At 46.0% G+C, this 17,048-nt stretch overlaps 1 protein-coding gene across 1 annotated transcript; it reads left to right on the top strand.

The window, feature by feature from the left end:
- The first annotated feature begins 485 nt into the window (after positions 1-485).
- On the top strand, positions 486-15,893 carry LKAAEAR1 (LKAAEAR motif containing 1). The gene is made up of 4 exons (XM_044984549.1): positions 486-612; positions 9,118-9,450; positions 12,526-12,648; positions 15,026-15,893. The coding sequence occupies exons 2-4, from the start codon at positions 9,136-9,138 to the stop codon at positions 15,086-15,088; spliced, it is 501 nt and encodes a 166-aa protein (XP_044840484.1). The 5' UTR covers positions 486-612; positions 9,118-9,135; the 3' UTR covers positions 15,089-15,893.
- Positions 15,894-17,048: the final 1,155 nt, after the last annotated feature.

Raw genomic sequence — 17,048 nt, 5'->3', positions numbered from 1 at the left:
GCCCTGGCCTGGCCTGCAGCCTCTCATATTGCAATCCCAGATCCCATCCTTCTCTGCACATGCCCCCAGTCCTAGTTTGCAAACACACACACTTGCGACCATTCCAGTTTCGGGTCCCAGGCATCTCTGCCTCCATCCCCTCTTCCAGCCTGCGGGCATAACCCCTGCTATTGCAATTCCGGGCCCTATGCTGCTCTGCCCCCACCCGACTCTTGCCCTGAAGACCCTCTCCTTTTGCAATCCAAAGCCCCACACGGCTCCGCTCTACCCCCATTCTTCGTTTGCAGCCACCGCCACATTGCAACCCCCGTCCTGCTCTGCCGCTGCTGTTGCAACGCAGGTCTCCTCCAGCCCCTCTGAGCGCGCGCTCCCTGGAGGCGAAGCGCCCCGCCCCCACCACGCGCACGGCGCCCAGGGCAGCGGCTGCCCGCCCGCCCCGGCCCCTGCGGCGCGCGGAGGCCGTCTGCCTGTCACGTGGTCCACGAGCGGGGGGCGGGGCGGAGCCGCTTGGCCGGGTTGCCCGGTAGCGCCGTGTCCATGGCAACGTTTGTAAAGCCCGCGAGGGGGAGGCGGGGCCGGGCCCTGACGGGAAGAGGAGACGCGACGGGAGGGGTAAGAGCGGGCTCCGCGGGGGCCGGGGGCGGGGAGATGGGATCCGACCCCCCCCCCGGTCCCCAGCGCTGCCCCAGACTCCCCGGGGCTCCCCCCGCCCCCTCCCATTCCTGGGGCATCTCCCGCCCCCCGGGTCCCTGCCCCCAGCGCAGCCCCAGCTCCCCCCCCCCGGGTCCCTGCCCCCAGCGCAGCCCCCCCCCGGGTCCCTGCCCCCAGCGCAGCCCCCCCCCGGGTCCCTGCCCCCAGCGCAGCCCCAGCTCCCCCCCCCCCGGGTCCCTGCCCCCAGCGCACCCCCCCCCGGGTCCCTGCCCCCAGCGCAGCCCCAACCCCCCCCCGGGTCCCTGCCCCCAGCGCAGCCCCAGCTCCCCCCCCCTCCGGGTCCCTGCCCCCAGCGCAGCCCCAGCTCCCCCCCCCTCCGGGTCCCTGCCCCCAGCGCAGCCCCAGCCCCCCCCGGGTCCCTGCCCTCAGCGCACCCCCAGCCCCCCCCGGGTCCCTGCCCTCAGCGCAGCCCCAGCTCCCCCCCCTCCGGGTCCCTGCCCCCAGCGCAGCCCCCCCCCCCGGGTCCCTGCCCCCAGCGCAGCCCCAGCTCCCCCCCCCGGGTCCCTGCCCCCAGCGTAGCCCCCCCCCGGGTCCCTGCCCCCAGCGCAGCCCCCCCCCGGGTCCCTGCCCCCAGCGCAGCCCCAGCTCCCCCCCCCTCCGGGTCCCTGCCCCCAGCGCAGCCCCCCCCCCGGGTCCCTGCCCCCAGCGCAGCCCCTGCCCCCCCCCCCGGGTCCGTGCCCCCCGCGCACCCCCCCCCGGGTCCCTGCCCTCAGCGCAGCCCCCCCCCGGGTCCCTGCCCCCAGCGCAGCCCCAGCTCCCCCCCCCGGGTCCCTGCCCCCAGCGCAGCCCCAACCCCCCCGGGTCCCTGCCCCCAGCGCAGCCCCAGCTCCCCCCCCCGGGTCCCTGCCCCCAGCGTAGCCCCCCCCCCCCGGGTCCCTGCCCCTAGCGTTGCCCCCCCCCGGGTCCCTGCCCCCAGCGTAGCCCCCCCCCGGGTCCCTGCCCTCAGCGCACCCCCCCCGGGTCCCTGCCCCCAGCGCGCCCCCCCCCCGGGTCCCTGCCCCCAGCGCGCCCCCCCCCCGGGTCCCTGCCCCCAGCGCAGCCCCAGCGCAGCCCCAGCCCCCCCCCCGGGTCCCTGCCCCCAGCGCAGCCCCAGCCCCCCCTCCCGGCTTCTGCCCCCCGGTGCAGACCCAGGGCATCCTGCCCTCAGAGCTGCCCCTTAGTCTCCCAGCTCCCCTTCAGGGCACCCCTGCCTCCTCCCCACTGGGTATAGCAAGAACCCGAAGCCGCTCTCCCATCACAGGCGCCACACCAATCCCAGGGTCTAGTGCAGCCCCCCAGATGGCTCCTGTTGAACTCCCCCCCCCCCCGCACCTTTCCAGAGCTGGGTGTGGCTCTCCCCTCATGCTGCTGCTGTGCAGCCCTGGTCCCAGGTGCCCAGATGCCATGGTGATGGGTGTGGTACAACTAGGTAGCTAGACAGGCAGGGTGTTGCAGAGCCTGCTGCTCCCCAGGTGCTGTATTTTGCAGAGAGACTGCAGATCCCACTGTCCTGTTTCAGCCAACAGGCTACGGGTCACCACCTGCCAAAAATTCGAATGCTTCTCTGAAGCTTGTCACAACATATCCCAATTCCAAACCGTTGCAGTCTGGAGAACAGGCTACAAATCACACAAGAGAACTGCCTGGGCCCAGTTGGGTCAGATGTCATGCAGATACCTTGGCAGCCGGCTGATTCTATTGATGTGGGAGCAATGTATAAAACTGAAAAAGAAAAAAAATAGGAAAAAATTCCAGACTTCTTTGAATCTCAAATATGGTTTGAATAAGATGCAGCTCAAGTTGTTTATGAGGCTGATTCCTATTGTATCCACATATCCTATTGTATCCACGTATGTCATTTTATCAGCTGGATCTGCACTTTTTACAGATCCAGACTAACACGGCTACCCCTCTGACACTAAACATTAGCGACGGGGTGGGGATAAAAAGGACTTAGGAGTCAGTCACTTTAATGAATACCTGCTAGCCAGCTTCAAGTTTTGCCCAGATCTGTTGAAAAGTTTCCAGAGAAGATACAAGGGTTCGATGTCCAGCAGCTTCCATTGTGACCCTTCTGGCCATATTTTCACACCCAAATAGCTGAGTTCTTTTCAGAATCTGGACACTTATTTTGGTGCCTGAATGGGAGCTGAGTTCTTTTGAAGATCTGGCCCTATGTCTATAGGGCTAGAATTTGAGACTTGCTGAGGACACACAGCTCCCACTGAACCACTGCTCAGCCCATCTGACTCACATTATAAAAGAGTTTACAAAAATAACCCCGACAGAAGATCTTTCTGTGGCAATTTAATCTGGTGACTCTGAGTGATGCTTTTATACCTCCAGAAAGAGGGACTTGACTTGCAGTCTAATTGTTATGGACAGGAAAACCAGTGTTGTCTTATCTAGGACCACAGGAATACACACCAGTGACCAAGCCTGACCTCCTCTTAAGAAAGTGGCTAAGCATTAAACCGCACAGTGCAGCCATTATATAGGTCGAGAAATATGTGTTTTAACCCTCACTAAACCTGTCAAAGAAGTAGAAACCTTGAACCCAAAATGAAGAATTGCAATTGATGTTTGTTAGGCTATGTGTCCTTTCTTTAGCAGATGTTGCATGTAGTTATATTTTATTAGATGCCTAGAGGTCTTTCTTAGTAAAATGTATTCATTTTTTTTTTTTTATCACTGTTAATATTATTTTATTGATACAATGTTTTCACCATATAAGATCTCAAAGCACATTCTTGCTGTGCTACATACAAGTCACTTTGGTGAAATGCAGACTCTTTGGCATGGAGCGCAGACAGCTGGCATGCAGCACACTCCACAACAAAGATGGGACATTTTGGGCCAGTGACATTGGGGTGAACTGTTATTCTTTTGAAAAGGCTCATGGAGTCTTTAGGGCTACAACACTGAGCACATTCATAGTTTATAGGACTCTGGAAACATCCCTCCAACATACAGGCATTCTTAGAGGACAGATATATTTCAGTCTTGTAGCAAAGGTTGAGATTTGGCACATATGTATCATTAGAACATTAAAATACATAAACATGTAGATCTGTACCAACTCTGGCTATATTATGTCTTGTGGATTCAGTTTCCTGAATTTCTATTTGATGGGTACTAGTGACCTGGAGGTGAAAGTCTTTGTCAGAGGCCATATAAACCATCCAGGCCCACCATCATAAAATTTTAATCAACAGTTTATGCTTGGTGATTGGATTTTCAGGGTATTTCTGTGATCAAAATGAGTGTGACTTTTTATTTAAGGGAATTGACAGAAATTAAGGTTTTATACATTTGAATAATTATAGTTAAGAACATTCATGTTGTCAAGTATCAGACGGGGAGCCGTGTTTGTCTGGATCTGTAAAAGCAGCAAAGAGTCCTGTGGCACCTATTAGACTAACAGACGTATTGGAGCATGAGCTTTCGTGGGTGAATACCCACTTCATGCATCTGACGAAGTGGGTATTCGCCCACGAAAGCTCATGCTCCAATACGTCTGTTAGTCTAATAGGTGCCACAGGACTCTTTGCAACATTCATGTTGTAAACCAAAACTGCTTACGTTAAATAACTATATACATTGACTAAATATTATTAGAGAGAAATTAGTTAGATAGTAGAGCAACTTGAAAAATAAAATCTGTATTGAGACCTACATTTTTTTATTTAAAAATACATAAGTATGTTTTCTGAAGTCCTTGCACACGTGTATATGTAAATGTACATGCAAAATATGTGTCTGTATTTGCATGTATCAGTTGTGTGCCCAGTTACTGTGAGAGTACATACAACTATAGCACACAAACAACCATTTGTATCTGAAACTGATTGTCTGCATGTGCAGCTACTGCACTTACACAAACAACCAGGGTAATTGTGCATGCACTTATGTGCACTGTCTTCTTATAATCTATCTCATAATATTCTAAAAATTCTGTGCTTTCAAAACAGAGGTTTAGCCATGCAACTTCCACTAAGGTAAATACACGAAGTACAGTAACCATTGAACCGACCCATCATACTAATAATGCATGGGAAAGAAACAAGCCAACTACCTCTGTAAAAATGGATAATTTTGTTACATTATTGCTTAATACACCTCTACCCCGATATAACGCTGTCCTCGGGAGCCAAAAAATCTTACCGTGTTATATCAAACTTGCTTTGATCCGCTGGAGGGCACAGCCCTGCCCCCCCCGGAGAGCGATGCTTTACCACGTTATATCCGAATTAGTGTTATATCGAGTCGTGTTATATTGGGGTAGAGGTGTAATGGCAAGGGAAATGTTTGGATTCTGAAGGACTTGTGAACTTTGCCCTTTTTTCACAAGAGTTCCTGCCTTCTCTTTATTTTCTATGTTTCACACATGGAGTATAGTGAGCCAAAGAGAATTCAAAGTGGGTGGGTTCTTCACCAAATTTCTCAGCTAGACTTCAAAAGTTTCAGTTCCTGAACAGGGTTTAGTAAGAGCAAAATTCCGAAGTAATATATTACAAGACAGCTTGTCTAGTTTTGGTCATAAGCCATAAAGTCCTCAAACAACAAACAGTTCATCATAATATGCATAGCTCTTCTGGCATCAGAAGATCAAGAAAGCATTGGAAGTAATGATATATTAACAAGAAAAAGACTTGTATGTGTTTAAAATCCCATTTGCAGTATCCACTACCATCCTTAAAACAAGTTCCTCTTTCTTGTCAGTAGCATCCTGTGTGATTTCCTGCCATGGTTTTGTAAGAGCAGTACAAATGAAAGGAATCTTCCTTTCGAGAACTCCATTTTCTTTTCTTTCTTTTCTCTAACTTCTTATTTTATTATCTTTAAAAAAAAAAAAGACTTTCTGAGCAGTCTCCTGTGGAGTCAGACTGGTTTCTTTCTACAGTCAAAATATTTCCCCCTAACTTTCTATTATATGACCAGGTTCAGCATACACAGGATACAAGAGGTATAGCAAAAATACATTGTTCCTGTTACAGAATATATAGTGTATATATACATATGTATATGTATATATGCGATACAGCATAGCTATGTTGTTACTACATGAATAGGAATTAATTTTCAGAGTTAAATAATTCAGTGGTTTTACTGACTGCAAAAGTATTGGCCTTTATTTTGCCAAGGAATTCTCTTTCACCTTTTGCTACTACAAAATTTCCCCCACACCCAATTTTGCCAATTACTATAAAGTAATTTGAAACTACCATGTAACACTTCTGCTACTGCTAGCTAGGACACAACTCCTGTATACAGACACAGTAGGCTGCTCCTTCAAGACCTAGGGCCAAATTCTGAGGTGAGTTTACTCATCTAAATTGTTGTAACTTTCCCCCTTCTTTTGGTTCCCTAAACATACATGTTACTCACACTTAGACTACCGTCATTAGATTCCCTTGGACTTACTTAATGACTTAAATTCCCATCTGTGGTATATCCCCAAATCATATCTGAATTTAGCCCACTTAATTTGAGTACATTGAGCCTTCTTCATTTGAAAAGAGTGGGAGCTCTAAGCCAAGAATCCTGGCACAGCACCTCCAACTGCTCCTGTTACTACTACAAACAATAGGTGTAAAATAAGTAAGAAAAGTAGCCCCCACTCCACAGTAACTTACACCTCTTTAAACATTCTTCCACCATGTTAGCATGGAAATTAAAACATTTTACCTTCCTTACACTCACTTGCACATTAGTATCTGCATATAGGTAAATTTAAAGGAGTGCAACAGAATCTATTATACACCTCCTTATACCTCTGGATATGCCTCTTGTTCTCAATATAATGGGGATTGTCTAGTTTGCTTGTTTATTTGAGTCAAAACAAAGTTTAATGAAAATGGATCTTCTGAAATAAACTTCTGGATCTGCATACAGTAAGTGGGTCTAAGGCTTGTTACATTCTAGTCACACGGCTGTCTGCACCAGAAGCAGACTTGCTCCTTACCGACATTATTTCCTGTGACAAGAATAGCTTCTTGTTACTGCAGACTGGCACAAATTGCTGGAAAAATTCCACATTCTGAGAAATAAATGAGCACTAATCAACACTGCCCTTTGTTTGTTCATTATAGAGCTGTGTGCTAGTTTTGGTTCACATGGGTTGGTGTAAAACATTTTGCACTTCTGGTTGACATGTGGGTTCATGGGCACACCTCCCCTTTTATTATGCCTACCTCAGTTTCACTGTATGTTTCACCCGAAACTGCCCCATTCTGTCTGGTTTCAGGTCAAAACCATAGAAAATCACTGTATTTGGTATGATTCTCACCTGGAATCATAAACTGGCCCAGATTAGCTCCAAATTCAACTAGATTTTATATAAAAATTGAAACTGGAAGAGTTTCATTATAAAACATTTGCATAAATGTAGTGAATTGGGTTTGGTAGTTATGGATTAACTTGAACATATCAGAGCTTCTGTTTGATTCAAATTGTATTCAGAAGTTGTTGAAATATCCCAGTTTTTCTGAACTTCTTTTTCAACGCATTAAACATGAGAGCTTCTCATTCATGGTAGGTTCTTTGAGAAGTGAGGGGTCTCGTAGTCAAGTATTCTAGCACAGCATCTCTACCTGCTCCTATTAATACCATAGATACATATCAGTGTTAGCTAGTAATTAGAGTAAAGGCTTCTGAGTTGTAATCCCAACTCCACTTCTGATTTGTATAATCTTGAGCAAGTCAATTAACCTCTGAGCCCTCTGTAAAATAGGGATAATGATGCTTGCCTACCTCACAGGGTTGTTTGAAAGATCATCAATCAGTTAATGTTTGTGGAATGGTTTGAATATGTATGGTGTTTGATAAGTGATATTATTAATTATTATCACAGGTAAATATATTGTAAATTTCTTTTCACAACTGTATTTGATGTCTAATGTCTTCTACTTTATTCACTGCTTTTAATATACATGATTATCTAAATCCTGATTTGTATGTTTTACATGTAATTACAGCCTTTTGAGCCTTTGACTCATGTGTTTGATTCACACTGCATTCTAGATGGCTATTGTTTACCTCAGTGCTTGGCCTAAAACTGAACTGAAGTTCCAGAAATCCTTCCTGGGCCAGTTCCTCTGCTGATGTAAATTGGGGTAGCTCCATTACTTCAATGAAGCTACAATGATTCACATCAGCTGAGGATCTGACGCCTTGTATCCATCCATCAATACAAGCTTGTACAGATTGCAGAGTGCTGATGAAGCAGGGGGGAAATCCATCAGGATGTACCTGACAAGCTGATGCAAGCTATGACACGAATTATTAAAACACATATTTAAAACATTTTCTCCCAGGGATCCTTAGATCCTTGACCAACATCCCATTTTACTGCCCAGTTTACACACCCAAATTCAGATAAGACCCCATTCTTCCAGACTAAGAAGGACTCACTTCATAGCTTGAAAACTTCAGTCCTTAGTCAACCAAGGGGATCAGTGAGTGACATGAATTGCAGAGGTCCAGTACATGTCTCGGTAGTGCTGCCAAGCTCAATGTGTCTCCTACATAGGAGTGCAGAAGAGCACAGCCATTGGGCCTTTGGGCTGGTCTAAAATGTTTCTAAGATTGCATTAAAAACTGAATGTAGAATAGTAAATACTGGAAAACAAAAGGGACTGACCTGACCCCACAATTGGCTCTTTTAGTACAATAGCAGTGATGTGCAACTCACTGAGCATTTCTAAACAACACTCAAGTACAATGTTTAAGAGCTGCCAAGGAAATTGGAGATGCACGTGTAGCTTAGACAGATGGTTTTCTTTTATAGGAGAGAGAAAAGTACCTACCAAAAAGACAGATCAGGCAGTTGGACATTTAATGCATGAGTAGCCATAAATATGTTGTTGTGGCCAACACAGTGTCTGAATCTTCTCATTGAGGAGCAAAGGGTTTGAAGAATTGAAATAATACGGATTAAAGAAAAATGTTTAAAAAGTAGGGCTAGACCATTATGATGAAGATGTATTTTACAATAGTGCCTACATGTCCCAACTGAGATCGGCACCTGATGGTGCTAGATACTATACAGACACACAATAAGAGACAGTCCTTGCTCCCAAGGACCTTGCAATCCTAGTAGAGAAGACAGACCTAAGGTGAAAGAGAAGCAAAGTTAACTTACCCAGGGTCAAAGAGCAGGTCAGCCACAGAACCAGGAATAGCACCTAGATCTCCTGAGTCATAGTTCAGTGCACTATTTACTGGACCACACTAAGTAACCTACTGGTACCATTATACAGCACCAACTAAGAAACTTGAGTGTGAATCATGCCCTCAGCATGACACTTCCTAAGCCAGATGGGGCTTTCAGCAGCTTCCCCACTTGAAGAGTGTAGGATTTCCCAAATCACCAAGTACTCCTCACCTCACATTGTTACAACTCTGGATTTTTTTTCTCTTTTTCAGTCTTAACCTAGAATAAAGATGACTGCAAGAGAAACAACTATGCACAAAGGGACAATTATTCCTAAATCCCGGAAAAGTTTACTTTCATTTGATGTAAATGCAGTGTCTCCACAGCAAAAAGAGAGGTATCTGGCATTTGCTGAGCCCACTGAGGAACCAGTGAAATCCATGCTGGCTTCAGACATTTTTATGATGGATAAAATTTCACACGACCATTCCATGTGTGAAAGAGATGCAGAGCAAAAGAAGCAGGCCAGGGTCATTGGGCTGCTCAAGGCTGCAGAAGCCCGGAACCGCCTTCGAAACGTGAGACTCCGATTTCAGAACTTGAGAGTAAGTTAACCTCAAAGACCTTTCATGAACAGGCCAGGCTGATAGTGTTGTGTGAGATGGGACTGAGGAATCGTAGGCAGCAAAGATAATTTCTTTATCATACCCTGAAATGTCACTTTTCTAATGCATACAAATTATTATATTTTGAAGTGAGCAAGGGAAAAAAAAATATTAGTTTTTCTCCTTCATGTTCAAAAGAGGAAATTTGTATCCAGTTGTACCTTCAAACCTGTTCCATTAAACATCCTGAAATGTGTGGGGAAAATTCTAACAGTCATCCATTTTTTCAGCTGACAAACTTTTCCTCATCCTAATATAGAGAAGGGGTAAAAATGAAGATTATAATGGAACCTCAGTTGCAATCTTAGCAATGGAGATATGGCTATTTCTCCATAGTGCCTTCTCTTAGAGGGTTTGTCTACACTGGGGCTGGAGATGTAATTTCCAGCTCAGGTAGACATACTCCTGCTAGACTGATCAGCAGAAGCAGTGGTACGGGCTAGCCATGCTGAATACAGTGCCACCCGAGATGCTAAATACACAATCAGCTGGCCTATCCCACTGCTTGTGGCGTTGTGGCTAAACTGCTGATTTTAGCATGTTAGCTCGATTAGAAATTACACCTCCAGCTCCAGTGTAGACAAAACCCATATACAGCTTTGACCACTAAAATGAGCCCATTTTCTCTTCTGTGGTCCTTGTGATGCTCCATTACATTCAAGTGCAGGAGAACATGCATTTAGGATCCGTTTGTAAAATGAAAACAATCCTTTTGCTGAATTTTGGCCAGGACCTGCAGAATTGTGCGTGCATGTGGTTGCATGCCCAGTTTTAAAATAAACCTACCACAGTTGTGTGTGAAGCCATGACAACTGTGAATGCAAATAACCAACTATTCCTCTAGCTGATTATTTGCTTGTGTAGTTTCCACTTGTGCATGCAACCATGAAAACTGTCTGCACAATTGTCTTTCTAATTGTCATTAGACGATTCTAACTCCTAGAAGGAGGAGGATTTATGTGTTGCTTCATATATCAAACTGGTGTTGGAAAAGATCACGTCAGCACACTGTCATTCATTAAGGATGGCATTTTCTAAGTGACCAAGTGATTTAGGAGCACATGCACCAATAAAGTCAATAGGGCTTTGTGCTCCTAACTCACTTGGGTGCTTTTGAAAATCCTGTCCTAAAAGCTCAGCATACATCTCATACAATACATCTCATCTCATCAAGTGCACTAAAGTAACTCTTCCAGTTTACAACTGCAGACTGGAGTTTCTCTGTTTATTCCCTGTGAGAAAACCAATTCTGGAAGAGTTGCTTATTTTAGACCCTAGAGCCTTAAGGAAGATATTTTCCCCTAATCCCAAACTAAATGATATCATACTTGGCTAGCACTGTAACCATGGTACTGAAGTTATTTATGACTCTGAAATTAATATATGCTATAGTTAGTAACAGTGGAACAGGGTTTCTCCTATACTACTGTCCAACTGCCTCTCTCCCCCAACCCCAGGCTACTCTGGAAAGCAAGACAGACTGTCTCCAGAGGGTCTTTAGTTTGCAGTAACTGAAGTAAGTTTTTGCTGATTTCCAAAACTTGGCAACACACAACTGAATATGTGCAAAGATGCATCTTCTAAACATAAGACAGTGCTTGGCCGTGTTTTTATTGATCTTCATTTTGCTGGGAGATTTGTTTGCTTTAGTTTAGATTTTTTTAAAGTGAATTTTAGTGTCCATAAATGACCCTGGGACACAGAACAAGGACTGGCAGCAGCTGGGCAAGCTTTCGTACACACTGCTCCTCTACCCTGACCTGGAGGGATCTCCTGCAGGGTGGAAAATAGATTTCAATCTTGTGTCTGGGACACTCTGCTAAAGCTGCCTACAAGGGATCCACTGGGAGTGAGGTCATCTGAGAACTGGACCAATATCTCCCAAATTGATTCCTCTGCAGAGGCACCAGGCAAGTCCAAATAGAACACAGCAAAGTGGAGAGGAGCAGAGAAAGCTGCACGATCCTAAATCCCGTTCTGGACATATGCTACTGATGGAGGTCAGGCAGCTCCCTGCTTCCACAGTGACCCTTAGAGCAGACAGCCAGGAGAACAGCTCATGCTCAGATCTGCATATTAAGGCACAGCCCATTGGCCCGAGCCACTTCACTCTGCTCCTATGGCTCTCAGCTCAGCAGTAGTAGCTCATAGGGTGTGCAGCCTTCTCCTGGGGGAGAGAACGAGGATGGGGAGTCACCACATGAGGAGGAATATCAAACCAGGGAAAGGGCAACAGCAACAACAACAGAAGGGAAAGTCAAGGAAAAAGAGAGAAGCAAAACAACATCAGAGGGAAAAACAAAAGAGAGAGAAGGAAAGGGCAGAGAAATTGGGCAGCACAAAGAAGCTATGCTGGAACACTTTGCTGGGGCACAAGGGCTGCCCACTTCCTCTGTCCTCTCCTTATGGGGCAGTTTGAGCAGTCTTAGGGGTTACCTGTAACGAAGTAGGCAAGACACCCTCTGTTCTCAAGGACAGGTTTTGGATCATGATCTGGTTGGACATAGCTGATCATTTTTCAATACCCACTCCATGTACACAGTTTCACTCGGGGGTAGCACTCTCATTTCTTTGCAGTTCCATAGCATGATAAACCTTTTAATGCCTTTCATTGTCATTTCTAAAAGCCTGTCTATAGAGCAGTAGGATTCTGCTAGCCAGAGTAAATCCCTACCCATATTTTGGGGCTTTTCAACCATGCTGGCTTTGGGCCCAGACCTACTTCCACTTGAAGTCAATAGAAAGACTCTCTGAGACTTCAGTGGGAGTTAGATCAGGCTCTCTAAAAAAACAGAACCATAAAAAGATTTTTTGAGGGGAGATATGAGGTTTATTTGTTTGTTTAATTTAGGTTTGTTTTACAGTCTGAAGATCAGTTTCCTTAACCCACAGGGCCGGATTAATCCCGTTGACTTCACAGCAATTACCCTACAGATTTATTTGGCTCATTTTGGTCTAACGTGATTGCTTTCTTTATCCTTTGGTCTTTTGGGGTTTGTTTGTTTTTCACCACAGGCTCAGGAAATAAACCATCTGATATCCTGCCAGAAAACTGCCAGAGGCGCTGTGAGACTGGAGGTGTTTCTCCCACCCCGAAAGAACATTCAGAAACTAGCAGATAACTTGGACAGAGTTCAGGTATGTCTGAGCACATACCAGCAGTTAAACTGATTTCTTTCACTATCTTATCTGTCCATTTCTAGTTTTAAAGGAGAGGAGGGCTTAGCAGGCAAGTTACTCTTGGAATGTACTCAGTAACCCATGGCCAGTTGAACTGTAGATCATAAACAGAAATAGCCAGAGGTATATACATATTATTTAACTAAGTTTAGCACCAAATAAGTTATATTGGTTAGAACAGGGAACGCGGAGTCAGGATATCTGAGTTCTGTTCTTAGCTTTGCAAATGTCTTAATATGTGACCTAGGGTAAGTCACTTAACCACTCTGTCTTGGTTTCCCCACATGCAAAATGCCTATTTCACAGCTGTCCCAGGCAGATGAACTGAATTCCATGGAACTCTCCATCTCAAAGTCTCTTGGATGAAAATGTAAAGCTTAGGTCCTGTCTGCTCTCTGTGCACTTTTCATAAGACTCAGCAGCAGGCTTTGGTTCACTGTCCTTGGCCAGAATGCTCTCCCTGATCTCCCACACAACTGTTTTTCAGTGTGCTAAGCACCACTTGTTTGCCTGGCTGCACACTCCACCCTAGGGATGGGTGCAGCTTAGGTGGGTATAAATAGTTTGTGAAACACTTTGAGATCCCTTGGGAGGCAAGATGCTATATTAATGTCACTCATGGCAATATATATAATACATTACAGTTCTGCATAAAATTAGCTATCAGACACATTAATGATAAACGATCTTTGCCCAGTTCCCAACTAATAATTGTGGCAAAAGCATTGGAAAACTGAGCAAAGTGGCTGTTTATTAAAGACCATTTCCTTTAGAGTGACAGCTAAAATACAGGCTCTTACACTGGATTTGTCTCTGATTTTCCTGCCTGCACTTCCCTCCCCCCTCTGCCAGCATTTGTAAACATGTCTTTCTGCTTTACTCCTGACTGCCTTAAGCAGATTCCTGGGATGTTAATGCCAGATACAGCAGAGGCCTTGGAGTGCTGAGAAGGGCAGACAGTCCCACAGCTGTAGCAAGATGGAACTGGATTACAGCACAGAGAGCATGTGAACATAATGGAATAGTCTGCTAGAAAAGCCCATCTCAACCTTTGCAGGCAACTGTACCAATTTATTAGGCTGGCCTTAAATATCCCAGATAGTACTTACCGCCTCTCATTCACTTGGGAGCAGCAACCTGCAGTCATAAGACTGAGTTTTTTGAAAACCCAGGCTCCCTTGCAGGCTGGAGTACACACAACTGAATGGGACATTGGTAGCATTGATGCGCTGGGGCCAAGTTCCAAAGCTCATCATTAATGCTGGGAGGGGAAACCTGGAGTAACAGACACAAAAGCATGAAGTACTGTTCAGTGCTAGAATTTGTATGTGTACCAGGGAACCACAGCCTGAGAGCATTCTGGATCATCAGTGTAACTGCTGCACAAAAACAGGAAACTGCCCCTCCCTTCGTCAGAATAGAGGAAGAGGCTGCATGCCCACATCTGTGTCAGAACTGTGTCAGTGAAACTGGGTGATGGTTCCAAGCACCAAGCAACAGGGCAGGGGTAAGAGCAAATTAGTCATTTCACCTTCACCTGAAACATGCAGCTGAAGAAGCGATAGTATTGCTGGCACAGTTTTTACAAGAGCACCATCTCTAGGAACATTTAAAACTAGCCTGGACAAAGCTTTCAAAAAATAGATTGCTAAAAGATTCCTGTACTGGCAGAGGGATGGACCACATGACCTAACACATTTTTTCCATCTCTTAATTTCCGAATGTGAAGTCCTGACCCCATTGAAGTCAACGGGAATTTTGCATTGACTTTAAAGGGGGCCACGATTTCACCCTATGATTCTATGGAATATAGGCACTTTCACTCTAGCTCAGTGGTTTGAATTCAGCTCAGGCTGGTAGCAACTGACATTAGTTGCCATCTGACAGCTGTTTAGTGATCTATAGGAAATGAGTTCCCACACACCTCTCCTCCACATTCACTCCTTCATTGGCAGTGTCAGCAGGGAAGCCTATGATTAAATCTATGTTGAGAATGAACAACTTTTGGCTAGAAATTATTCCTCCAGAAAAGGGTTGAGGCACTTTAGTGGGATAGTGAAGGGAGCATTGAATGTTGTTGTCTCAATTTGACTTTTTCTGCAGATATAGAGAGGACATCTACTGTCAAAATAATCCCTTCTAAGCGTTACATCCATTACAAACAGATAGAAATGAAGTGTCTGTATTTTTCTATTAGCTTCTCCCCCACCCCAATCTGGCATTTTTCTCACTTGCAGGTGTAACTTTTGAAATAGCATTTGATCACACATTGCTGCAGGGGACAGCCTTATGCTATTGTTCAGTCTTTCAGCGTCTTTTTGTCTTTGTTTTACAGAGGAGTAGAGTTGAAGCGATACTAGAAGATGAAAATGGTGAAATATTCATTAGAAGAACCTGAAACCTTGGAGGAGCTAGTTAGAATAAAGTACCATAGTGCCTGAACTGGGAGTGAGCCCCTAGGAGATCTACATGTTGTCTCAGCTACTGATAATTACTGTTCAATAAACCACACCAGTTTCTTCTCATGGGCATCCAAAGACGTGCAACATTTAAACTGTGATGGGCAGATCCACAGAACTTACCCAGAAACTGCTAAAGGAATGGAAGATTCAGTATGGTGGGCCAGATTCTAACTTCTCTTACACAGTTATAAATCCAGAATTACTCGATTGACTTCACACTGCTTACTCTGGTTTTACCCCAGCATTTCTGAGGTCAAAATTTGACCCAGCGGCCTTCCTCAGTAAGGTACTCACTTGATTTGTTGGAAATAGGGACCTTTTGGTGTTAAGCCAAATTGTATGGATAACAATGACTTTCAGCCTTTACGGTACATGAGTGAGAAACCTCAGTGCCATTGCCAGCCTTTTCTTGTGGTGAGTCCTTGGCCTTGTAATTTTAAAACTGTGAAGTAATGAAATGCTGCTTTCTTCTATAGTCGTGCCTGTAATGTCCTTTAGCCTGTTGCCTCCACAACTGATAGACAGCAGGACACCCCTGCATGTTTTGAGGTGTGTCAAATATCACCCTGTGAAAACCCTGCAATAAAGGTAACAATGGATGCAACAAAGGAGATGTGATTTCATTATTACTGCTATAGACTGAGATCCATCTGTGAAAAGTGACGCTACCTTCGAAAAGTCCTCATTTCAATAGAAGTGAAGGAATGAAAAGACTGCAGTTAGTAACATTTACTATCAAACAGGGATGGATTTTTTTTTTTTTAGAGAAATAAAAGTCATCAGATTGAACAAAGTGACTAAAGATGAGGAAGTGATGCAGATTTTCTTTTCATTGAAGTAGAATAAAAATCAAAGCATATTGCAATAAGTTATGTGGTAGCTGGTTTATACAACCAGGCCTTTCTGCTCCCTCCCTGTTTGTGCCAGAGAATTCCTTTTCTTGAAATTTTTGATGGGCTCCTCTCTCTCATCCCTCAGAAGACCTTCACCCCAGATAGATCCACCCCACACCAATATTTCATTTCATTGCTTCCTCCCACTGAGACCTTTGATACTCCCCTTTTCCCTCCTACATACCCACTGGGGCCATTTCACCTGTAGGGAGACACCAGCTGAAGATACCTTACTTCGAAAACCAAACCAAAAATCCCCTCGTCTGAGTGATACGACTCCCAGAGCAGCTTTCCTCTCTTCATCTGGTTGTGGGGGTCAGCAAGGTGATTCTGGGCCAGCAGGGAGCTGTTGCAGCTGGCAAAGGTTAGAGCAGCTGTGAAGTCTCTCCATATTTTGCCAGGGTTGAACTGGTCCCTATCTGCGTCAAAGATTGGAGAAGCACAAAGTTGTCTTTAAGCCACCTCCCCTGACTGGGGTCCTGCCCAAAGAACAGCTTCGCCGCACCCAAAGATCTGGCCCCTGCATTCTCTCCCCATCTCTGCAATTTCCAACTTCATTTATTCCCCATTCCCTATGTCAGTGGTCCCCAACGCGGTGCCCACGGGCGCCATGGCACCCGCGGGGGCATCTTAATGCACCCACGTCCTGGCCCCCGGGAGAGCACCCGCCAAAATGCCGCCGAATTTCAGCGGCATTTCGGCAGGGACGCCTCTCGATGACGACGCTTGTCGCCAACAAGTGATGCCATCGAGAGGCGTCGCCCCCGAATTTCGGCAGGGACACCTCTCGATGACGCTGCTTGCCGTCGACAAGTGACGTCATCGAGAGGCGTCGCTATTGAATTTCGGCAGGGACGCCTCTCGATGACGTCGCTTGTTGATGGCAAGCGGCGTCATCGAGAGGCGTCGCCGCCGAAATGCCGCCGAAATTTGGCGGCATTTTGGCAGATGCTCCACCACCGCAGTGGTCCTTCGGCTGGTGCCCGCCAGCCAAAATGGTTGG

The sequence above is a fragment of the Mauremys mutica genome, chromosome 13 (genome assembly GCF_020497125.1).
Source record: "Mauremys mutica isolate MM-2020 ecotype Southern chromosome 13, ASM2049712v1, whole genome shotgun sequence".
Lineage (NCBI taxonomy): Eukaryota > Metazoa > Chordata > Testudines > Geoemydidae > Mauremys > Mauremys mutica.
Note: the sequence above shows the minus strand (reverse complement) of the source record. Positions and strands in the feature narration are given on the sequence as shown.

Excerpts from the sequence above, each read along its gene's own strand:
- LKAAEAR1 (XM_044984549.1), top strand. The coding sequence starts at position 9,136 with ATGACTGCAAGAGAAACAACTATGCACAAAGGGACAATTATTCCTAAA. Across the intron at positions 9,451-12,525 it reads TCCGATTTCAGAACTTGAGA|GCTCAGGAAATAAACCATCT; the intron begins GTAAGTTAACCT and ends TTTTCACCACAG. Across the intron at positions 12,649-15,025 it reads ATAACTTGGACAGAGTTCAG|AGGAGTAGAGTTGAAGCGAT; the intron begins GTATGTCTGAGC and ends TTTGTTTTACAG.